The sequence below is a fragment of the Melozone crissalis genome, unplaced genomic scaffold (genome assembly GCF_028551555.1).
Source record: "Melozone crissalis strain CALT ecotype California unplaced genomic scaffold, PUWL_Pcris_2 ptg000012l_1, whole genome shotgun sequence".
NCBI classification, from domain to species: domain Eukaryota; kingdom Metazoa; phylum Chordata; class Aves; order Passeriformes; family Passerellidae; genus Melozone; species Melozone crissalis.
This window is the reverse complement of record NW_026535790.1, coordinates 14,129,144-14,152,607: the sequence shown is the minus strand read 5'-3', so window position 1 is coordinate 14,152,607 and position 23,464 is coordinate 14,129,144. Positions and strand designations below refer to the sequence as shown.

The 23,464-nt window shown below is 65.2% G+C and overlaps 2 protein-coding genes across 6 annotated transcripts in view; one reads left to right on the top strand and one right to left on the bottom strand.

The window, feature by feature from the left end:
- Positions 1 to 2,449: 2,449 nt before the first annotated feature.
- On the top strand, positions 2,450 to 12,193 carry SREBF1 (sterol regulatory element binding transcription factor 1). 2 transcript variants are annotated; one of them, XM_054270637.1, is made up of 19 exons: positions 2,450 to 2,628; positions 5,936 to 6,331; positions 6,461 to 6,630; positions 6,700 to 6,840; positions 6,918 to 7,136; positions 7,217 to 7,331; positions 7,413 to 7,624; positions 8,053 to 8,257; positions 8,788 to 8,972; positions 9,075 to 9,336; positions 9,434 to 9,600; positions 9,684 to 9,852; positions 9,932 to 10,040; positions 10,111 to 10,220; positions 10,312 to 10,444; positions 10,590 to 10,752; positions 11,003 to 11,188; positions 11,264 to 11,375; positions 11,922 to 12,193. In XM_054270637.1, the coding sequence occupies exons 1-19, from the start codon at positions 2,523 to 2,525 to the stop codon at positions 12,143 to 12,145; spliced, it is 3,384 nt and encodes a 1,127-aa protein (XP_054126612.1). In that variant the 5' UTR covers positions 2,450 to 2,522; the 3' UTR covers positions 12,146 to 12,193. The 2 variants fall into 2 exon arrangements, with proteins under 2 accessions (XP_054126612.1, XP_054126613.1); XM_054270638.1 differs by lacking the exon at positions 2,450 to 2,628 and adding an exon at positions 4,947 to 5,068.
- Positions 12,194 to 14,644: 2,451 nt separating this feature from the next.
- RAI1 (retinoic acid induced 1) overlaps positions 14,645 to 23,464 on the bottom strand; it is a 72,844-nt gene continuing 64,024 nt past the window's right edge. For all 4 annotated transcript variants that reach the window (XM_054270644.1, XM_054270645.1, XM_054270647.1 and 1 more), the window contains 4 exons: positions 16,569 to 22,185; positions 15,467 to 15,560; positions 15,121 to 15,170; positions 14,645 to 14,756 (listed from right to left, as the gene is read on the bottom strand). In XM_054270644.1, the coding sequence (XP_054126619.1) occupies positions 14,742 to 14,756; positions 15,121 to 15,170; positions 15,467 to 15,560; positions 16,569 to 22,169 (5,760 nt within the window). In that variant the 5' untranslated portion in view covers positions 22,170 to 22,185 and the 3' untranslated portion in view covers positions 14,645 to 14,741. The remainder of the gene's footprint in view (positions 14,757 to 15,120; positions 15,171 to 15,466; positions 15,561 to 16,568; positions 22,186 to 23,464) is intronic.

Sequence of the window (23,464 nt, the reverse complement as noted above, 5' to 3'; positions counted from 1 at the left end):
CCCTGGTCCTACGGGCGGGGTTTTCCCTGCTCCGCAACCCCCGGCAGCCCCACCCCGAGCGGAATCATCGGCCCCAAAGCCGGCCCTGGAGCCGCCTGCTCCTCCCCCGGTGCGCGGAGGATGCTGAGGCTCGCTGGGGGAACCCAGGGGCAGGGACAGCAACGCCGGTGGGCTCCCGGCATCCTCGGACCCTCTGGATGGGATGGGAATGGGGACTGGCAAAACCCAGCTTTGCACGCAGCTTGTGCAAAAGTTAAGCTGAGTTTAAGTGTGTTGCTTCCCCCTTCTGCGTTTGTGTGGGTTTGTCCCTCTGCATCCCTCGGGGAAGGCTGTGCCTCGGGTCTTGCATGGGTTATTAAAGGTCTGTGACCCCCATGCTTGCACAAGACTGCTCTAAATCCACGGGGGCCACGGCACATCCATCTCCCCAGCCCTGGAAACCTGCCCTGGCCTCCCACAGCACAGGGGCTGCACCGAGGAGAGGGACACGCCACCACCACGGAGCCTGGCTTGTCTGCAGTGACCCCCCCAAAAAAACGGGGGGAAGCACAAGGGGGGAAGCACAAGGGGTGAAGCACAGGGGGGTAAGAACAAGGTGGGAAGAACAAGAGGGGGGAAACACAAGGTGGGAAGCACAAGGGGGGATGCACAAGGGAGGATGCACAAGGTGGGAAGCGCAAAGGGAGGGAAGGACAAGGTGGGGAAAGACAAGGGGGGAAGCACAAGGGAGGAAGCACAAGGAGGAGAAGCAAAAGATGGGAAGCACCAGGAGGAGAAGCACAACTTGGGAAGCACAAGGTGGGAAGCACCAGGAGGAGAAGCACAAGGTGGGATGCACAAGGAGGGGATGCACAAGGTGGGAAGCACAAGGAGGGGATGCACAAGGAGGGGATGCACAAGGAGGGGATGCACAAGGAGGGGATGCACAAGGCTCCCTGCGTGAGCCACGGCGGGTCACGGCTCTCCCGATCATGTGGTCGCTGCTCCCCCAGCGGTGTTTGCTCCGCTCAGGGATGTCCGAGGGCTGATGCTGCCCCAGCTGCTGGCACCGAGCTGAGCCAGGATTCCCTGGGCTCGTCCCCAGCTCGGGCACAGGTCAGTGTCCCCAGGTGGAGGAGGGTGCAGTGGGGTGAGGGTGCAGAGGGGACAAGCAGGGCTGTGCAGCTCCAGCTCTGCTGCCCAGCTCGGTGTGGTGCCCTGGGGTGCTCCGTGCCACACAGGGGGTCCCTGTTTTGCAGAGGGGTGCCAGCTGCGCCACCTTACTGGGAGCCAGTGAGGCTGAAGGAAAGTTCCTAAGGTGCAGCCAGGTTTGATGAATGCCCAGGTAGCCCAAAATTGTGCTTGGTGGCACAGAAGAGGAGGAAGCAAACTTCCAGAGAGCTGATGTTGCAGCACATTTTCTATTCCTAAATGAATCCCAGCAGCAGGTCAGACCATGGAGCCCTGCAGGGCACAGGGCATGGCATTTTCCTGGCACGAGACTCCCACACTGAGACCTACCACGCTTGGGCAGCAGCCACAGCCCTGATCCCAGTGGCACCGGCATTTTTCCTGGATCCCACAACTGATGGTGCCCAGGAGGGTGCATGGGCTCAGCTGAGGCTCACAGGGCAGCCCTGGTGTGTCCCTTCTCCCACCCTGGGCATGCCATGGGTGGGCAGCACAGGTGGGACATGCTCTGAGCCCTGCAGCTGGCACAGGGAAGGCCCAGGGCCCTTGAAGGGTTGGTTCAGAGGCCCAACCTCGCCCTGGCACGTGGCACCCGACGTGCAGAGAGGCTTCTGCAGCCATGGCCACCACCTGTCCCCACGGGCTCCCCGAGCTGCTCCCTGTGTGCCCAGCTGTAACTGAGGGGGCTCCGTGCCCAGCGCAGGTGTTTAGAGCCCAGCCAGGGGTTTGGTGCCTGTCCTTAGGGTTTGGTGCCTGTCCCCAGGGTTTGGTGCCTGTCCCCAGGGGTGGCTGCCAGTCCCCAGGAGTGAATGACGTCCCCAGGGCTCATTGACAACCCCAGGGATCGATGCTTTTCCAGGGCTCAGTGTCTGTTCCTCGGGCTCGGTGCCCATCCCCTGGGGTCAGTGACATCCCCAGGGGTCGGTGACATCCCCGGGGCTTGGTGACATCCCCTGGGGTCAGTGACATCCCCTGAGGACGGTGTCCTGCTCGGGGGTCGCAGCCTGCGCTGCTCCCAGCCCCGCTCCCAGCTCGCAGCCCGGTGCCGCGGGGTCCGTGCCCGGTGCCCCGGAGGGTCCCCGCTCGGTGCCGCCGGGGGTCCCGGTGCGGCGGGCGGCGCGGAGAGGCGGCGCGGGGCGGGACTCGGCGGCGGCCCCGCCTCCATCCATCCCCGCCGCCCTCCCCGCCCGGTGGCAGCTCCGGGCACGGTTCGCGGGAGCAACTTGGCGGCTCGAAGCCGTGGTGCTGTGCCCGGGCCAGCGCGGCCATGGCGGGCGGGCGGCCCCGCCACCCCTGAGCCGCCCGAGCCGCCGGAGACACCGGAGACACCGAGAGCCACCGGAGCCGCCGGGATGAGCGCTCTCGCCTTCGACGACGCGGCCCTGGAGGGGCTGGCACCGACCCTCGGCCTCTCCGGGGCCAGCGACATCGACACGGCCCTGCTCAGCGACATCGACGGTGCGGAGCGGCGGGGACGGGGCCCGGCGGGGCGGGGGCTCGGGGCATGACCGGGACCGGGCCGGGGGCATAACCGGGGCTCGGTGCGCGGCGGGGCTGCGGGCCCGGTGCAGCCCTGGGGCTCGGCGCATGGCCGGGACCGGGCTGTGGTGCAGGGAACCGGGCTGGGGGGAAAGCGGGCTCGGTGCAGGGCCGGGGCTGGGCACGGTGCGGTACCGGCTCTCGGAGCGTGGTCGGGACATGGCTGGGGGGATGAGCGGGGCTTGGGGCCCACCGGGACCGCGCTGGGGGTGTAACCAGGCTCGGTGCAAGGTCAGGACCGAGCTGGAGGCACGGCCGGGGCTCGGTGCGTGCCCGGTACCGGGCTGGGGGTGTAATCGGGGCTCGGTGAATGGGCGGGCGCGCTCGGTGCATGGCCGTGCCCGGGGGGTCCGGGCTCGGTGCGCGGTCAGGGAACTTGGTACCGGCGTTTGGCCGGGACAGCGGGACCGGTGCACAGCCAGGACTCGGTGCACGGCCGGCGGAGCGGGCTCGGTGCCGGGCCCGGCGTGGGGAGCGGGCACACCGAGCTGCGGGAGCGGAGCCGGTGCAGAACGGCTCTGGCCCCGTTACCGGGGGCCGCTGCAGAGCGGGGGGCTCGGGGTGGGGGCACACGGAACCCCGGGACCCCCGGGATGGGGGTGCCGCTACCGGGACAGCCCCGACGATCCCCCCCGGTCCCGGTCACAGCATCGTGCCGCCGGTGGCCCCGCCCCTCCGTGACGTCACCGGCGGGGTTACTCTCGGTCGTTCCCTCCAGGGCTCCGGGGCTCTCCCATCCAACCCATCCAACCGGCGGGGGCTGGGAGGGGCGGCTCTGCCGCAGCCCCGGGGCTGGCACCGCCACCAGGCACCCCCCTCCCCGCCGCTCCGGGCTCCGTGAGATGGGCATGAACCCAGGGAACCATTCCCAGAGGGAACCCGCTTCCCAAAGGGACACATTCCTCAAAGAGACCCACTTCCCACCATCATGGCAATAGCACCACGTGTGCTGAGCTCAGTGCTTCCAAGGCTTCAGCAAAAAATTGGGGATCCCAAAAAATTTGGGATCCCCAAAACTTTGGGATCTCAAAAAATTGGGGATCCCAGCTCCCGGCAAGCCCTGCACCCACCTTTGCCACGTGCTCCACCAGCTCTGTGGGTCCACACCATCCAGCAGGGCCGGTGGAACAGCAGCAAGGCAGGCACGGGATTCCAGCCCCTGCCCCTGGGTGGTCCGTGGTGGTCTCTCCCCCCAGACCCGGGGTGGAGATGGCATCCCAGGTCTGCAGGTTGATGGCAGTGGCAGCCGGGGTGGATCAAAGCAGATCCAGGTGCCACCTGCTTTTCTTGGCGAAGTTTTGGCGTGGGCAGGGAAGCAGGAGCTGTGCCAGGGCTGAGTGGCGCTGTATGGGATGAGGTTTCCCCACTGTGGGGTTTTGCCACGCTCCTTTGTATCACAGCCAGCCGGGCCACCTCGCACCCCACAGCTCCCCAGAGTGGGTTTGTCACCTGTCCCTGGCTGGCCACAGCTTGTCCCTCATCCCTGTACTGACCCCAGGGTGACGTGGGATGTGTGCCCATGGATGTGGGTGCCCTGAGCCTGCTGGGGCCTGCCAGGACCCACAGACGGGTGGGTCTGCCCCACAGCTTCCCACGGTGGTCCTGGTGGGTGCCCATTGTCCTGCTGGTGGCGTGGGTGGCAGTGAGTGCCACAGGATAGAAACACCTGGAAGGTGCCAGGAGGGTGCCAGGCTGGGCAATGGGAAGTGTGAGGGGGGACAGGAGGGAGCAGCCCCTCTCTGCAACCCCACACTTTGCTCTGGACCACGAGGGAGCCTTGGGGGGGTCTCTGAGTGTCAGGGGGGGCTGGGAGCCCCCCGAAAGGACACCCACCTGCACAGGGCGGGATGCCGAGGGCTGGGTGGGTTTTGGGGGGTAACAATGCTGTGTTACACTGCGGGGTGACCCCTGGGCAATGAGTGCGGGGTTGGGGATGGGGCGATGGGGCACAGGGGGTAACGGAGGGTGACCCCTGGGCAATGAATGAGGGGGTCACACCGCGCTGGGGAGGGGGCGATGGGGCACAGGGGGTAACGCAGGGGTGACCCCGGGTAACCGCGGGTGGCTGACGGCGAGTGCCCGCCAGTAACCCGGCGCTGCCGGGCTCACCTTGGGCGCCGGGGCTGTCCGGGGGCGGCCGGCGGGCGCGCAGGCGGCGATTGGCGGAGTCGCATCACCTCATCCCCGGCCGCGCTCCAGCCCTGGCGCGGGCAGCGCGGGGAGGGCGCCGGGAGGAGGCGAGAACATGGCTTTAAAATATCCCGGGGCCTCTCTGCTGCCGGGCACGGGGCTGAGCGGGGGCTGCCGCCTCCTGCCGGGGACCCCTCGGCTCCCACCTCCATGGAGTGCACCTGTGAAGGTACCCCCGCCTCTCCAGCCTCCTCCTCCTCCTCCTCCTCGTGTGGCGGGGTCACCGCCGCGGTTCTCTCGGAGGCTGCAGCCCATGGGGAGGAGGGCGGTGTGCGGGGGCTGTGTGGCTCGGTGGGGACATCCTGGGGGTGTGTGGGGGTCCCTGGGGGTACCCGGGGGTCTGTGCGTGCAGGGGGGTGATGAGCCTGGGGGTACCGGAGTGTGGGGTGTGCTGGGGTCTGTGTGCTCCCAAGGGGGTGTGCCAGGGGTACCGGGTTTGGACTTGGTGGGAGCATCCCAGGACACCTCAGCGGAGGTGTCACAGAGACCCCGAGGTGCCACTGATGGGACAGACCCCCGCCCAGGCTGTTTTAGCCCTGTGCTTGCCCAGCTGCCCTCCCGAGGGCTGTTGTGATCAAACACACCTGGCACTGGGGTCTGGCACATCCCGGGGGTGCCACCCCGCTGTCCCAGCCTGAGCACCCCCTCCCCTGGTACCGGCGCTGATCTGGGGATTCTCGGGGTTCCCAGGAGAGAATAAATGAATGAATGAGCTGGCACAAGCCCCCCTCAATATCAGAGACACGCTGAGATGTGCCCTGCCGCTCCCAGACCAGACTGAAAAACGCTGACTGCTGTTGGCCAAGCCCTGGCACCCCCTTTTGAGCGCCGTGCCTCAGTTTCCCCAATGGGATGGGTGGGAGGCTGAGAGGAACAGGGCACAGCAGATTCATGGGCTCTCAGGGAGTTATGCCTCTGGATTATGGGGATCTGTCCCCTAAATGCTACACTGCGGGGAGGGCAGGACGGGACCAGCCCAAGCCCGCCTTGGGCGGCGCGGGGCAGCCCCTGACGGCGCCGGGGGTGTGTTTTACAGACATGCTGCAGCTGATCAACACGCCGGACAATGACTTCTCGGGGCTGTTCGACTCCCCGTTCAGTGCCCCGGACAGCGCCGTGCTCCCGGGGCTTCCCTCCGCTCCGGGCACCCTCAGCACCTTCCTGGCCCCCAGCAAGGCGCCCCCCGCCGCCCCCAGCGGCGGCGCCTTCGCGGGGCCCCCCGGCATGGGCACCTTCACCCCGCCGCCCCCGGCCCCGCTGCTGCCCGCGCCCGCCCTGGGCGTCAAGGAGGAGCCGTCGGTGGTGCCCAGCAGCCAGAGCCAGCCCCAGCCCCAGCCCGGTGTCATGCTGGCCCCCAGCTTCGTCCCTGCCTCCCCCAGCCCCTTCACTGCCCAGCCCATGGTGGGCTACCAGAACCAGCACAGCTTCTCAGGTGAGCATTTGGGGTGCAGGGGGGATCGGGGTTCCCAGGGTGAAGGTGTTGCTGGAGGGGGGATGCGTCCCTGCCGGATGGGGCTGGTGCCAGGGTCTCTCTTAACGCTGTTCTCTGCTCCATGCCCAGCTGTGCAGCCTGGCAGTGCGGGGCAGACCCTGCCAAGCCCTGTGCCCGCCCCACAACCCAGCCAGCCCGTGACAGTGCCCGGCCCTGTGCAGAACGTGGCACCCCAGCAGCTCCTGGCCCCCGCAGTCCCCAGCACCCCGGCTGTGTCACCGCAGATCCAGTCAGTGCCGGTAAGCCCAGCGCCGGGGCTGGGGGTCCCGGTGACCCCCAGAGCCCCGCTGACCCCCTCTGCCCCTCAGGTTCTCCTGCAGCCCCACTTCATCAAGGCTGACTCCCTGCTGCTCACGGCTGTCAAGACTGACTCCAGCAGCGCCAAGACTTCCACCATCGCCTCCCTGGCCACCAGCGCCAGCGGCTCGGCCACGCCGCTCCAGGTGCCGGTAGGTGCCACCACCGGGGCACTGCAAGTTGGGGAGAAGCTCCAGGAGCATCCCTGACGCCACCCTGCGCCCTGCAGGCGCTGGTGAGCGGAGGGACCATCCTGGCCACAGTTCCATTGGTGGTGGATGCAGAGAAGCTGCCCATCAACCGGCTGGCGCCCAGCGGGAAGCCGGCGCTGCTGCAGAGCCGCGGAGAGAAGCGCACGGCCCACAACGCCATCGAGAAGCGCTACCGCTCCTCCATCAACGACAAGATCGTGGAGCTCAAGGACCTGGTGGTGGGCACCGAGGCCAAGGTGGGAGCAGGGCTTGGTGGGGCTGGGTAACGGGGAGGGTTTGGCTGGAATTTGGGTTGAACTGTTCCGGTTGCTGGCAGCTCAACAAGTCGGCGATCCTGAGGAAGGCAATCGAGTACATCCGCTTCCTGCAGCAGAGCAACCAGAAGCTGAAGCAGGAGAACCTCGCCCTGAAGATGGCCATGCAGAAGAACCGTGAGTGGAAGGGCAGCTCTTGGGCTGGGGGGCTCGGCTCCGTGCCCCCAGGTAGCCATCAGCTTACTCTGCTTCCTGCAGAGCCTGTGAAGGACCTGGGGACCCACAGCAGCCGGGGGGCCAAGGCAGAGGCCCCCATGGAGGTGGTGAAGGCAGAGGTGATGGAGATGCTGACACCGCCGCCCTCAGACGTGGGCTCACCATCCCACAGCAGCCCACTCTCACTCAGCGGGGGCAGCAGCAACAGCAGCAGCGACTCAGAGCCTGAGAGCCCTCTCTGTGCCCATGGCAAGGTGAGGGAGGGCTGGGGGGATCTCCCTGCCCTGAGTGGGGCAGGGGATCCTGCTTCACGTAGGAGGTGCCAAGGACAAAGTGTACCAGATGGGGAAAGAGCTGAGAGCCCTGGTCTTGTTCTCTGAGGCTGCTCCTCACATCATTTGGGGCTAGGTGGAGTTTGTTCTACTTTAAAATGTGCTCTGTGCTCCATGCCTATACCCTGAAATCCATGCCCCTGTATTCCAGCCTGTGCCTCATCACCCTGCCCTATATCCCATGCCCTATATCCCATGCCTGTCCCCCATCACCACACCCCGTATTCCATGCCATGTACCCCATGCTCTGGATGCTGTGCCCTATATCCCATGGCCTGTATCCCATACCTGTGCCCCCCACCCCACATCCATGCCCCTGTCCCAGGCTCACAGCAGCTCTGCCCGTACAGGTGAAGCAGGAGCAGCCACCCCCCTCGCCCAGCAGCCAGGGAATGCTGGACCGCTCCCGCATGGCCCTCTGCGCCTTCGTCTTCCTCTGCCTCTCCTTCAACCCCCTGGCCTCCCTGCTCCGGGGTTCTGCCTCCCCAGCACCCCTGGGGAGCCAGGACACCGCTGGTCCCGGCAGGAGCATCATGGCTCAGTCTGGCACTCTGGGTAAGCTCTGGTGTGGGGTGGGGGACATTGGGATGGAGATTGTTGGGATGGTGTGGGATGGAGGCTGTCAGGGTGGGCAAGGGCTAGAGGCTGTTGAGGTGAAGAGATCAAGGGGCAGGATGTTGGGGTGGGTGTATGGCAGGAGTTACCTGGCTCGAGGCTGTTGGGGTTGGCACGAGCGATGGGGGCATCAGAGTGGTGACCGTCACTGTGGAGGTGATCATGGTGGACAGGGGTGAAGGCCATCAGGATGGGGGTCTTGGGGTAGGTCTGAGATGGGAGATGATTGGGGTGAACATGGGACAGAGGCCATTGGGTGGATGCTGCTGGGATGGGCACAGGGTGAAGGCCACCAGAATGGATATCCTGGGGTGTGTGTGAGGCAGAGACCATTGGGGTGGGATCTGTTGGGGTGGACACAACTGGGTGGAGGCTCTTTGGTGGACATGGGATGAAGGCCATGGGATGGAGACCTTGGGGTGGGCACAGGGCAGCACTGGCGGGGTGTTGCTGACCCCATCCCTGCACAGAGGACGCATGGGGGTGGACGCAGTGGCTGTGGCCCACACTGGCCTTCTGGGCCCTGAACGTGGCGCTGGTGCTGGGCGCGGTGGTGCGGCTGTTCGTCTGCGGGGAGCCCGTCACGCGCCCGCACTCCGAGCCCTCCATCCTCTTCTGGCGGCACCGCCGGCAGGCCGACCTCGACCTCGACCGGGTATGTCCCGTGAGCCCTGTGTCCCATGTCCCATGAGCCCTGTGTCCCCTGTCCTGCCCTGTCCCTGCTCCTGCCCACGCTGACCCTGTGTCTCTGGTGCAGGGAGACTTCGCGCAGGGGGCCCAGCACCTGCGCACGGCGCTCGGGGCGCTGGGGCGGCCGCTGCCGGCATCCCACGGGGACCTGGCCTGCAGCCTGCTCTGGACCCTGCTGCGCCACCTGCTCCAGCGCCTCTGGGTGGGTCGCTGGCTGGCTGCCCGCGCCGGGGGGCTGCGCCCGGACCCCCCGCCCCCTGCCCACGTCCGCCAGAGCGCCCGCGACGCTGCCATGGCTTATCACCGCCTGCACCAGCTGCACCTCGCCGGTACGGCCCTGCGCTGTGGGGCTGAGGGACGGGACCCCTGTGCGTGTCCCCACAAACCCTGACCCCATGGCTGAGCCTCCTGTCCCCATTCCTATAGGGAAGCAGGCTGGGGGACACCTGCTGGCCATCAACCTGGCACTGAGCGCTGTCAACCTGGCTGAGTGCGCCGGTGACGCCATCTCCGTGGCAGCGCTGGCTGAGATCTACGTGGCGGCTGCCCTGCGGATCAAGGCCAGCCTGCACCGCTGCTTCCACTTCCTGGCGGTGAGTGTGGGGCACTGGGGTGTCCCCTGTGTCCCCTGGGATTGGGATCTCAGGTCCTTCCTGACCTCCTGCTCTCCCCACAGCGTCCCTTCCTCTGCAGCGCCCGGCGTGTGGCCCTGTCCCATGGTGGGGCTGTGCCCCCTGCCATGCAGTGGCTCTGCCACCCCTTGGGTCATCGCTTCTTTGTTGACGGGGACTGGGCGGTCAAAGGTGTCCCCAGGGAAACCATCTACAGCTCCGCCGGCAACCCAGGTGACCCCAAGCTCCCAAACCCCCCGCACGCCCTGTTTTGGGGTGTGGTGTACCTGCTGACCCCATCTCTGTGCCCCAGTGGACCCGCTGGCCCAGGTGACCCAGCTGTTCCGTGAGCACCTCCTGGAGAAGGCGCTGTGCTGCGTGGCCATGCCTGAGCCCGGCCGTCCCACTGCCCAGGGAGAGGGGTGAGTGCTGGGCTGGGCACCTGCTCCCCTGCCTGCCATGGGGGCAGCCCCCTCACAGCCCCTTTCACAGGCGCTTCTCCGATGCCCTCGAGTACCTCCAGCTGCTCAACGGCTGCTCGGATGTCGGTGGCGCACCTGGCCCCACACCCTCCATCACCTCCGGCTTGGCGGCTGTCACAGGTGAGGCTGGCGCGTCCCCCACTGGGGTCACTTCATGTGGGGGGCCGTGGGAGTGCAAACACCCTGCTCCTGTGTCTCTCCCACCCTGCAGGCACCGACCCCGTGTCCAAGTGGTGGGCGTCCTTCATCGGCATCGTTATCCACTGGCTGCAGGGAGATGAGGAGGGGGCTGAGCGCCTCTACCCGCTGGTGGAGACCATGCCCCGGGCACTGCAGAGCTCTGAGTGAGTGCTGGGGACATCGGGGACAGGGGTGGCACTTCATTGCATGTCTCCCTTCCCCGTTGGACTGGCATGGCCTCACTGAACACACTTGGAGCACCTGGTGTGTGTTGAGGAAGGAGCTCACCGTGCCCCCTCCACCTTGCAGGAAGCCCCTTCCCCGCGCTGCCCTGCACTCTTTCCGAGCTGTCCGTGCCTTGCTGAGCAAACAGGACGGGAGCCAGGCCACCCTGGGCCACTGTGAGAAGGCCAGCAGCTGCCTGCGGGAGAGCCTGGAGCTGGGCAGCCCCCCCAAGGGCACCATCGACAAGGTGAGCCGGGCTGGGGAGGGACGAGGCGGCCGCCAGCCCCCAGCCCTGGCGGGAGGTGCCCCCGACCCTCGCGGGGGTGCATTGTAGTTGCATTGCATGTGTCAGACTGGGAGTGCAATGCCCCTGCCATGCAGCCCGGCGGGGGTCCCGCGCAGCAGCGCCTGCCCGCAGCCACCTCCCCGGCACCCCCGTCCGTCCGTCCGTCTGTCTGTCCCACCCCGTGCTCACCCCGCTCCCTTTGTCCCCGCAGGCGGTCCAGCTCCTGCTCTGCGACCTGCTGCTGGTCACCCGCACCAACCTGTGGCAGCAGCAGATGGGGGCGAGCCAGCAGCGCAGCTGCCTCTACCAGGCGTCCGCCCTGGAGCTCCGCGGCTTCCAGCAGGACCTGAGCAGCCTGCGGCGCCTGGCACAGACCCTGCGGCCCGCCATGCGCCGGGTGAGCCCCGCTCCTGTCCCCTGCAGGGTGCCCCGGTGCCCTGCGCCTGCCTGTGCTCACTGTCCCCCCATCCAGGTGTTCCTGCACGAAGCCACGGCCAGGCTGATGGCCCGGGCCAGCCCCACGCGCACCCACCAGCTGCTGGACCGCAGCCTGAGGAGGAGAGGGGTGCAGGGCAGCAAAACAGGTGGGCACGGGGTGGGCATGGGGTGGGCATGGGGTGGGACACAGGGTGGGACACGGGGTGAGACACTTCACTCCTCACCTGCAGAACCCCAGCAGCCCAGGGTGTGGGATAGGTGGTGGGACAGGGGTGGGACACATCCCTGTGCACCCACAGCACCCCAGCACGTTGGGCGGTGGGACATGGGGTGGGATAGCTTTGTCACCACCTTGGAGGACAGGAAATGGTGTAGGGGACACTGCTCCACACCTACAGCAGCCCCCGCAAGCGCTGGGGAATGGGAAACCCCATTCTGCACCCACAGCATCCATGGATGATGGGATATGGGGTGAGACATAGGGTGGGAACACCCCTTTCCCACCTGCAGCACTCCAGCCCCACAGATGGTGGGTCAGGGGGTGGGACACCCCACCTGCAGCACCCCAAGAGCTGGGCCACCTGAGCTCCCAGCCCCTCCATTGGTGGTGGCACCAATAACCCCATCCCCGTGCCATCCCCCCGAGATTTATTCAGTGCCTTCAGTGCTGACCTGGGCTCTGTCCCCTGCAGCTGGTGAGCCAGAAAGCCACCCCACGGCGCGGGAGCACGCCGAGGCGCTGCTGCTGGCCTGCTGCTACCTCCCGCCCAGCTTCCTGGCGGGCCCGGGCCAGCGCGTGGGGATGCTGGCCGAGGCCGCCCGCACGCTGGACAAGCTGGGCGACCGCCGCACCCTGCACGACTGCCAGCAGATGATCATCAAGCTGGGCAGCGGCACCACCGTCACGTCGGGATAGGTGGGGAAGGGGCCGCCAGCCCCCCCGCCACCCCCCGTGGGTGCGGAATGCGGGAGGCCGTGCCTCAGTTTCCCCGCAGGGTGATGTTGGGCAGCGCTTTGAGGGGTGAAGGGGTGGGTGGGGAGGGGTCGGGTGGTGCCTGGAGGGTCGCAGCCCCACGGGGGGGTACCCAGGGTGGGCTCCCCCTGTCCCCCCCGGCCGTGCCCGTGTCCCCAGCCCGCGTGGGGACGGCCCGTGGCGCCCTCTAGTGACACTGTCGCGGTATTGCAGGGCACCGCAGCGCGGCAGCGACCCCCGGCGCCACCCGCCCCCCCCCCAGTGCCACCCGCATCCCCCGGTGCCACCTGTGCCCTCCGTGCCCACCCCCCACCCCGGGGTCTCTGCCCGCCCCCCGAGGGTCCTCCTGCTGCAGGACCCCCTGGGTTTGGGGCTTGCTTCCCCCTGGCAGTGGGGAGTGCCCCCCGCCCAGCCAGGCCCACGGCACGCAAGAGGGGACCCCCGCCCACCCCCGACCACCCAGCACTGATCCCCCTCCCCCCATTAAGAGTTGCCACCCCCCCCGAGCACGGACAGGCTTGGGGAGAAGGGCTGGCAGGGTGGCACGGGGCTCCTGGGGGGCTGGTGGGCGCCCCTGTGTCCTTGCTTCACCCCCTCTTGTACATAGACCCCTCCCCTGGCCTCCCTCCACTCCCCTTTTCCCTTTTTAAACGGTATTTTCATAGTTGGAGAGTTTTGTACAGACAATTAAAGCTGATTATTTATACTGGTGTGTGCTGGATTGGAGGGGGACTGGCACCAAAAGTGGGGGGCAAGGGGTGGGGACATTGGGTGCTAAGGGACCCCAAACACCCCCTCTTTACCCCGTGGTGTCCCAGGGGTGCTGTCACAGCCCGGGGGGGACCCCAGCAGCCCCCCAAGGATAAAGAGAGGCCACGAGCAGGGCGCCACGTACTTCCAAAACAATCGTTGTATCTTTATTGACGCTCTGAATGCAATGACCTGTTTTTTTACTCTTAAGGAAAATAAACATCTTTTAGAAACAGCTTGTTACACACAATCTTCAGTGTGAAGCAATATACTAATAAGAACACTAGTCTTAACATTTACAGTCTTCATATATATTATATATATGTATATGTATACATATATATACACTATATAATGAGGCAATATATAATACACACGGTTTACCATTTTACAGTCATATGTACAAGATGTCACTAAAAATAGCCAGATTTCAGGCAACACTGCCAAGGACACGGGATTTTTTTTTTCTTTAAATTAATTTTTTTTATTATTATTATTATTATTTCTCCCTTTTTAAATTTTTTTTCTCACCTCCTCTTTTTAGTTTTTCACTCCTGTGTCCGAGGCAGCTGCTGAAACAACAGACATTGTGTGGCCAGCAAACCTTGGGGTGGGTGGGATGGAGGGGACACAAGAGGTGTGGGGACATGGGGCGCTGGCTCTGTGGGGACGTGGATGGGACCAGCAGTGTGCCCCCCTTTGCAGGATGCTGCAGAGAAGGGGGGACAGCCAGGGGCTGCTTGTAGGATGAGATTTGGAGCTGGGTCACCCTGGGCTGGTTGCTGCCTGTGTCAGGGTGACACAGAGATGGGCTGTGGAGCCTGGGGACGTGGGCAGGGGTCACCAAAGTGTTGGGCAGTCCCCCAGCCCCACTGAGGTGGCCACGAAGCGAAAGTCGAGAGAGTTGAGCAAACCCAGGGCAGTGAGGGGCGAGCCAGGCCCAGGTGGAGGGAGGAAGCAAATGCCTCCTCCTCCTCCTCTGGTTCAGCACAAGCACGGGGAGCAGAGCCCCCACGAGAGGAGCCACAGAAGGGGTGCTGGTGAGGCCAAGCACAGGCAGCAGGGTGGGTTTTGGGGGGTCCTGGACAGCAGGACCAGGCGTCCCCAGCCCAGCAGTGCCAGCGCCGCATGGAGTGGGAGGGTGGGGGTGCAATGAGTCAGGGTTTGGGGTTTGGGAGCGGGGCAGGGGCAGCACGGTGGGTGCCACCAGCCTGGCCAAGCACCCTTGTCCCCCCAGCACCCTGGGTGTGGGTGCGGGCAAACAGGAGATGGAAGAACAAAACAGAAAAAGCAGAGTGGTGTTTCAAACAGCAGGCCGTTGCTTGCCCTTTTGGTTTTTTTTCTTCATTTTTCTCATTTTTCTCTTTTTTTCTGGTCTTTTTTTGTCTTTTTTTTTAATCCTTTTCTTCGCTGAACTATATACAGACACCATGAGGTTTGCTGAAGGCAACATCTCAGATCAGATCAGTGTGATATTGAGAGCCGGGACCCACGGAGGGTCCGGCGGCCCCACAGTAAGACAACATCGCCGGGACCCCCGCCTCGAACACGGACACCCCCCGCCCCCCTGTGCAGCCATCGCGGGTGGGGGATCCCGATCCGTGCCCCGCGTATCCAGACCGGGTTTTACCGGGACCCGGCGGGAGGGAAAACCCGGCGCTGGCTCCGCCCGCCCGGAGCGGGCTCGGCTCAGGGGGTCCCCGGTACGGCCCGGCCCGGCCCCGCTCTGCTCCAGGCGCTGCCTCCTGTGCCGGTCCCTCGCTGGCGGCGGGGCGGGTGCCCGCGGGCGCTACACCGGCTGCCTCTGCGGGGAGAACGGAGGGGTCAGCCCGGGGATCACGGTGGATGCAGGGGCGGCCCTGGGTTGTCCCCATCGCCCCCACCTTGTCAATAACCGGGCATCCACCCGGCACGCAGCGCTTTGAGAAGGGGTTCAAGCATCGTTCATCACTCAGGGAAGGGGATAAGACCCCTCAGAGCCGGCTGGGGTGTCCCAGACCCAGCAGCACCCAGTGGCTGGCACACCCGATGCCCCCAGGGATGTGATGCCCACACAGAGCTGAGCATCCAGGATGGGCATCCCCAGGAATTTGGGGTCTGAAGGCAGGTCCTCCTGCCACAGGGAGCTGCAGAGCATTGTAGGGGGTGCACAGGGGGCTCTGGCTTACCTTATGTTTGGGACATCTCAGAGAGAAGCTCTCCTCAGTTAATAAGCAGCCTGCGAGGAGACGACAGCATGTGTCAGGGGACAGCCTGCACAGCGAGGCAGCTGCCCCTGAGTGGGGGGAATGCAGTGTCCCCCCAATCCACAGCCACCCACCAGCCACAGCGTTTGTGTGAAGGGCTCAGCTGAGGCCAGCCAAGCTTGTGACACCTGCCAGTGCTGCCAGCACAGTGGGCATCACCCAGGCAAGCCAGCGAGCCACAAGCCCCTGACCCTGGAGCAATGGGCCCCACACTGAGGTGGGTCAGAGTGCCCAGGACCCCGTGCCCCATCCCTGTGGCCGGGCTCACCTGTGTCGATGGCACACGCGTAGTGGTAGGTGTGGGGACACCCCTTCTGGCAGCAGCCCACGGTGGCTCCTGCTTGCTGGCAGCTCGAGCACTTCTGAACACGCACCCGGGAATTCGGAGCAGGGAAGGAGAGATGTGGAGAGACAGAGAGACCCTGTCAAAGCCCAGCACAGAAGAAGAGAACCACGACAGCCCCAGCAGCGAGGGCAACACGGGTGTGTCCCTGATCCTCTCCAGCCCCTCCTTGCAACATCTTTCCTCCCGTGGCAGCACACCGTGAACCACACCATGCCTGTCACTGGCTCTGTGGTGAGGGCAGTAGCCTGCAGACAGCCATGAAATGAGCAGACAGGCTTGGGAATACAGCCAGCCCCCAAAGCTGGCACTGGGGGGACTTGCTGGAAACCCCCTGCACAGCCTCTGATCCCTTCCTCTCCCCAGCACTAAAAATGCCATGTCACAGAATCCCAGGATGGTGGGGAAAGAACCTGAAAAACACTCATCTCATTCCAGCCCCCTCCCACAGGCAGGAACACTTTCCACTAGAACAGGTTGCTCCGATCCCCATCCAGCTCTGAACACTTCCAGGAATGGGCCAGCCACAATTCCTCATCCCCTTCAGCAACCTCCCTATTCTGCTCACACCTTGCTCCAGTCACTGAGGGAGAGGAGCAGGGCAGTGTCATCCCCTCCTTCCAGCTCCCCTTTCCCTGCTGCCCATCACGGTGGCACCAGGCTGTGTTGTGCCCATGTTCATCTCCCACCCTGCGGCATCTGTCCTGCTCTGAGCCACCCTGTGCAACACACAGCTGGGCCAGGGGATGCGACAATACCAGGGGGGCCAAACATAACCTTTTGCCTTCCTAAAACATAAACTGCAAGTTATTTCTGTCCCTAAAAGGGAGAGTTCAGGTGCTATCAGAGACGCAGCAGCACAAATCTCGTAGGGACCCAGCAGGGCTCACGGTGCTGAGCCCCTGCCTTGCTCTCCCAGGGCAGAACTATCCATTTCCATCCCGCCCGGAGGCGCACACACGGCAATGGCGTTGGCTGAAGGAGGCCAGCGGAAGATGCCGCCTGGGGCGTGCGGCCGAGCTCTTACCAGGTCTGCAGCCGCCTTGACAGCCTCCTGCAGCCCATAGAGCTTCCCTGCCACCAGGAAAACCCCAGCGGTCCATACGGCACAGGCCTCGTGCAGCCAGTGCTCCTGCGTGTCGCCCGCCGGCTCCTGCGGCGGCGACTCGGCCTTGTGACATTCGTGCCGCCGGGGCTTTTCGGCAGCCTCCTCGCCCTCTGTCCTCTCGTCACAGCAGTAGCAGCTCTGCAGCCGACGGAACATGCCCCGCGGGCTGGAGCGCAGCGAGCTCTGCTTGGCCGCCTCGGCGGCCGCCTCGGGCCGCGCCGCCTTCCCGCAGCCGCCCTCAGTCCCGCGGGGCGCCCGCTCGGCCGCGGCGGGCACGGCGGAGTCCTCGCCCGGCGCCTCCGCCCGCGCCTTCTCCTTCAGCCGGGATTTCTTCTTGGGCAGGCAGTCCTCGGGGTAGTAGGGCCCGCAGAGGTCCCCCAGGTCCTTGTAGTTGGCGGGGTTGCGGCAGAGGCAGCAGACCAGGCACGCGGCGCTCAGCGCCTTCGACACCACCGGCCCCATGTGCATGGTGGAGGATGCGGGCAGGGCCGCCCGCGGCCGCGGCGCCGGCCCGGCCGGTCCCCGCTGCAGCCGCGCCTCGTCGCCGGGCGAGTTGACGACGGTGCAGGTGGTGGAGAACTCTCCGCGCCGCTCCACGCGGACGTAGGGAGCGAAGGGCGGGGCGCGGCTGTCTGCCCGCAGCCGCTTGCAGGAGATGTACTTGAGGCGGATCTCGGGCTCGGCGGGGTGCAGCAGCGGGGCCTGCTGGGGCTGCCGCCGCCGCTTCCCGCGACTCTTGCACCGCGCCGGCACCGCCTTGGCCTTGCCGTGGCCCAGGCGCTTCCGCTGCCGCTTGGAGTAGCCGTTGTAGTTGGAGTGGTTGGCCCGCGGCTTCGGCCCCCGCGCCGGCCCGGCGGCGGAGCGGCCCTCGGCAGGGCCATCGCTGCTCCCCGCCTCCTTCTCCTCAGTCTTTGGTTTCTTCTCCCGAGGCGCCTCCTCCGCACCGCCCGGGCCGGCTGCACGCTCCCGGGGCAGTGCTGGTGGCAGTGCAGGGCTCAGGGGCGCCTTGGCCATGCCCAGCGCTGCTGCTTTGCCCTTGCGGTTCCTCTTCTTGGGCAGCAGCCCCAGGTTCTTGGCCACCATGTTGGGGTTGGGCTGGGTGCCCGGCGTTGACCCACAAGCCTCCCCCTGGCAGCCATCATGGGGCAGCTTCTTCCCACCACCCGGCTTCCCCTTTGGCGCTCGGCCATTGGGGTTCCGGCAGAGCGGCTCAGCCACCGGCATCGTGGGCACCTTCTGTGCTGCCCCCAGCTTGGGCAGCCTGGCATCGCCCACTGCCACGGCCACCCCACCGTGCTTCACCAGCCGCTCCCGCTCCACCCCAGCCGGGCTCAGGGAGGAGCCATAGGCAGCTACTGTGGCTGCCACTGCTGTGGCTGCTGGTTTGCAGGTGAACTTCTTCAGGTTGGGTGAGGTGATCTTCTGGACGATGGCCTCCAGCTTGAGGCCGCGGCCCTTGCGGGGAGGCAGCACTTTGGTCTTGGTGGCCTCCTGGAAGGCCGCCCGGGAGGTGATCTTGATGCAGACATCAGGGGCCTCCTTTGGCAGGGGGGGCTTCGGGATGGCTTCGCCAGAGCTCTTGGGGGGCAGCTTGGCTTTCACCTTCTTGGCCACCGGCATCTTCTTGAACAGGCTGGGGGGACCCTCTGGCTTCTCCTCCTTCACGCCACCGCTGTTGCTCCGCAGGACCAGGTTCCTCTTCTTGGTGGGGATGGGGGAGATAAAGGTGGACTTCCTCTTCAGGGAGTGCAGCGGCCGCTCCGACATCTTGCCCCCCACGCCCGGCCCTGCTTTGGGCAGCTTCATCCGGGCACCCACCTTGCCCTCCTTGTGGGGGCTGCCCGGTGCTGGCAGCTTGAAGGCAGGTGGGAGGTGGTTGTTGGATATGAGCTTTTTGGGCGCCTTGCAGTTCTTCAGCCGGACATCAGCTGCCCGCTTGCCCCTCTGCCGCTTGGTGTAGAAAACCTCCTGTGTCTTCGTGCGGGAGCGCAGGATCATGGACCGCTGGTCCCTCTCCCCGGCTTCCACCGCGTCCCCCTCCAGCGGTGTCGGCCCTGCCACCTCCTCCGCTGCCACCAAGCCAGGCACCAGCAGGGTGGCATCGCTGGCGTTTTGGACCACCCTGGGGGCCGGCCGGCTGTTGCGCTTCCTACTTTTGAAAGCCACCCTCTGCTTCACGCCACAGCCGGGCTTCTTCCCCAGCTTCTCCTGGTGTGCAGGAGCCTTCAGTCCCTCCAGCGGGGCAGGGGCGCGGGGCTCGGCCAGGGCGGTGAAGGAGCGGGTGCACATGCGTGCCGGCAGCCCCTCGGCTGGGAACCGAGGGGTTTGGCTCTGGGCGCTCTTGCTCGGTACCTCCGTCTGTCCGTCTGGCCCCAGGCAGGCGCCGGCCACGCTGCTGGCTGCTGGCAGCTCATCGAAGGGACTCAGCACGGCGCTGCCAGAGCCATCCCCCTCCGGCAGCCGGCAGTGGACCCTCTTGTTGCGGAGGCTCTTGCCCCGTGAGACAGGCTCCATCTTCCCCAGCACGTTTTCGGGCGTGAGTTGCTGCTTCACCATGACCGATGAGGCGGATTCAGCATCGGCCGCCTCCAGGTGGGATGTCTCCCCTCCACCATTCTCCTCCTCAGGCTGGATGTGGGGCAGGGAGGATTTGAACCAGCTTTTCACCTTGGTCTCCGTGCCCACAGCGGGGCCCAGCAGGATGACAGACTGGCCAGAGAGGCGTGGGGTGGGAGCTGAGCTCTCCTTCTCCACGGTGCTGACGGTCTCCTCGGCAGACACAGGCACCTCGCTGGAGGACAGCACGGTCGGCATCTCAGGGGGCTTGGGTGATGAGGCATCGTACGTCACTGACTTCTGCTCCGAGCCAGCCAGCTCACAGAGTGAGGAGTACTCCTCTGCCTCCAGGTCTGACTCCTTCAGATCCGGCGAGGAGATGATGGGGATCTCACTGAAGTCCCCAGCTGAGCAGCAGTGCCGGGTGTCCTGCAGCCACCTCTCGCTGTCTGCCTTTGTTGCTTCATCGTAGGTCAGTGTCTCCTCCTCCTCCTCCATCACCTGCTGGCCAAAGTCCTGGACCGGCTCACTCTTGGCTGGCTGCTCTCCATCGCACAGGTCCAAGCCGCAGGCGTTTTTTTTCTCCTTGCAGGAGCTCACCAGTTTGCTGGGGAACAAGCCCTTGGGGAGGTCGGTGGCCTGGAGATCCTTCCACCGCAGGCAGGCCTCGCCCAGGCTCTCCTCCGGCCACTCGAAATGCTCCATGGCATTCTCGGACGCCACCGAGTTGGCGGTGGTGTTCGAGTAGCAGCTGTAGCCGGTGGCTCCCGCGCTGGACGTCGCTGCCGGGATGCTGGGCTTGGAGTTGAAGGCCAGTGGGGCAGTGTCCTTCAGCACATCCTTGCTTTCAGTGGCTGTGAACTCCACCTGGGGACCCTCGTACACTTCCTCACTAAAGTCTTTCCCTGTGCTGGCCCCTGAAGCTTTGTCCAGCTTGAGGGGCTCGGTGAGCGTGCTGGAGTCACCCTGGCTAGGCCAGGCACCTTTCACCATGGAGTCCAGGCTGGGCCGGTGGTTCTCCACCTGGAAGGGGGACTTGGTGGTCTCCTTGCCCAGCATGGGCAAGTTGGCCCAGGCTTTGTCTGCCTTCTCATTGATGGCATCCTGCAGGACGATTATCTCAGAAGCCAGCTCCTCCTGGGACAGGGCGCTGAGGAGCAGTCGGGGGCAGTCCCGTTCATTGCTCACATACTTGGTGAAGGTCTCCAGGGGCAGGGTGGCGTGGATACTCTGGAAAGAGTCATCTGATTTGGTGGACATGTCATCTGGGGAGGTCACAGAGCAGGTGGACACTGACTCAGGCTTTGCCTTGGAGTTGCTGTTGACACGGGCAGGGCTGCGGTTCTGGTTGCAGTACAGGAAACTCCTCTCCAGCTGGTCCTCTGACCCACTGAGATAGTCAGTGTCCTGTGTCTCAGCGTGGACAGACTGGGGGGTGCTCAGTGGGTCAGACAGGGGAGTCCCCACCTGCTCTGCCGAGTAGGTGCTGCTCTCAGGACTGCAGTGCTGCCCCTTGAGCTGCTCGGGGGTCCTTGCTGGGGTCTTGATGCCCTTTTTCTGGGGCACAGCTGTTTTGGACAGCAGCAGCTGCTGGACAGTGTTGGAAATGTTCTCCACCTGGGAGGTGAGTGCTGTCAGGCTCTGCAGGCTCAGGTCTGACAGCAGGTTTTCGGGCAGCTTCTCCTTCTGCAAGTTTTTGCAGTTCCCAGATTGAGTGTCGGGGCTCGTCCCGTCAGTGGGAGAAGGGTTCAGCAGCGGCATGAAATGGCTGTGGTCAGCAATGCCGGCCGGGAAGGCACCAGCACTCAGGGGCTGCTGGCTGTATTGGAAGTTCTCCAGGTTGGGCATCAGCGGGGAGGGAGTGGAGCTGTAGGACGGGGACCTGCCGACGGAGCGAGCCGGCGAGTGGCTGGCGCTGGGGCTGAAGGTCTGGTAGTACTGCTCCGGCGTCCGCACGGGCGGCGCGTCGCCCTGGCAGTAGGTCTGGCCTGGCTGGTTGTAATGTTGGTACTTGGCCAGGTTTTGGTAGTGGAGGGTCTCTGAGGCGTGGTGCCGCCCCTGCATGGGCTGTGGGGGCTGTGGTGGCTGCGGGGGCTGCGGGGGCTGTGGTGGTGGTGGCGGCTGCGGGGGCTGTGGTGGCGGCTGCGGGGGCTGCTCGTAGCCAATGCGGTTGGGCTGGTAGCCGTGCAGGTTGGGCACACGGGGGCCAGGGGCCAGGCTGGCAGCGCTGCCCAGGGGCCGCTCCAGCGGCGGCTGCCCCGAGGGCGCCGTGCAGCTCTTGTAGGAGTGTGCCGGCTGGCTGCCCCCCGGCACCGAGGAGTAGGTGGAAGAGGCAGGGAAGGACTGGGAGTGCTGCCCGAAGTGGGGGCTCTGTGAGAAGGGCATGGGTGAGGAGACATCGTTGGGCAGTTTCTGCCGCTGCAGCTTGGGGTAGGGGAGTGCGGGCGGCTGCTGCTGCTGCTGCTGTTGCTGCTGCTGCTGCTGCGGCTGCTGCTGGAAGTGAGTCCGGAAGGGCAGCGAGGTGGCCGCCGGCTCGTGGTATGGCCGCCCGCCCGCCAACGCCACTGTCTTCTTCATCAGGTTGTCCTCATACTTGGCCACACCGCCGGGCAGTGCCTGTGGCTGGCCTCCCCACGCCTGCAGGCTCTCGTCCCCGGAATACCGGGCCGGATAAGGGCTGTTCTCCTGCACGGTGTAATTGGAAAAGGCCGGCCTGCCCTGCAGCTGCTGCCCCGCTAATTGCTTGTTTCCCCGGTGGTATTTCTCCACGGCGCTGTTCTCATAGCCCGCGTACGGCAGCTGCTGCTGACTGTAGTACTCCTTCGCCACCAGCCTCTGCCGCTCGCAGTTCGGCCCTGCCTGACTTTGATGCCTGTAATTCTCCAGGCGTGATGTATCTTGTGAAGTCGGCTGGTAGCTCTGCTGGTTGCCATGGAAACCACACCTTTCTCGAAAGGACTGCATGGCGCGGGCTCGTTATCTGCGAAGAGAGAGAGGCGAGAATTCAAATGAAGCATCACCACCGCGGTGGGCCAGGGTCCGAGAGGGCCAGTGTCACCTGCACCATGGGGACACCCCTGCCTCGCCTCACCTCAGCCGCTGGGGATCGACGCACAGCCACCCCGGAACACAGCACGTGATGCTGCATCACCTCGCATTGCCCTGCATTGTCTGGCATCACCCCGTGGTGCGCTGAATTGCCTGCATGGCCTTGTGTTGCTCTTCAACACCTCAGCTCGTGTTTCACCTCCCTGCATCTTGTTGCCTTGCATCACCCCGAATTGCATCGCCCTGATTTGCCCTGCATTGCATCGCCTCACACTACCTACCCTTGCTCCACGTTGCCTTGCCTTTCATCACCCTGATTTGCATCGCCCTGCATCACATTGCTTTGCTTCATCCTGCATCGCATCACTTTCCATTCTGACTCCCTGCATTGTGTTGCCTTGCATTGCATCGCCCTGAACTGCATTGCCCTGCATCCTCCTCCTGCCTCACCTCACATCACCCTGCACCACATCCCCCTGCATTGTGCTGCCCTGCATTGCATTGCCCTGCATCTCATTGCCCTGCATCCCATCCCTGTGCACTGCACCGCCCGGGATGGCAGCAGCTGGCTCTGTGTCACCTCTCATCACTCTGCATCGTGCTCTGTCGCCCTGCATCACACTGCCAGGCGCTGCATCCCCACCTTGCAGCGTCCTGCATCCTCCTCTATCCCCTCTCCCTGCATCACAGCACAGTGCTCATGCTCAGGAGGGTGCTGGGGTCTGCTTGCCTCCTCCCTGCCTGCAGTGGGCTCAGCCACCCTCCTGCCCCTGCTGCTGAAGCTGCCCATCCCTGCTGCCCACCCCTCCCTCCCTGCCTGCTCACCTGGTGCAGTGACCCCCACACCGTGCCGGGGTCCCTCTGCTTTGTGTTTCACACATCCACCACCCCTCGCATCCGCAAATCACTCCCGCCCTTCTCACACGCCTCCCCAGGGATGCCGGGATCCTGCGAGCGCCTCTGCACACCCCTCTTATCGCCATTCTTTTTAATTATTGGGCTAATTACTGGAAGCAGCAGCGCGGAGGGCCAGAACCGCAGGCTCTGCTGCAAAAAAAGTCATTTCAACTTGCAGGCTGTGCCCGTCTCTGCCGCCTCCCGCAGCCCCCCCGGCCCCGGCGATGCCCCTGCCCCGGCGCGATGCCATCTGGAAGCTGTCTGCTCCCGCCGGCAGCCGTCATTACCGAGCCTCGCCACCGGCGTCATTAAAG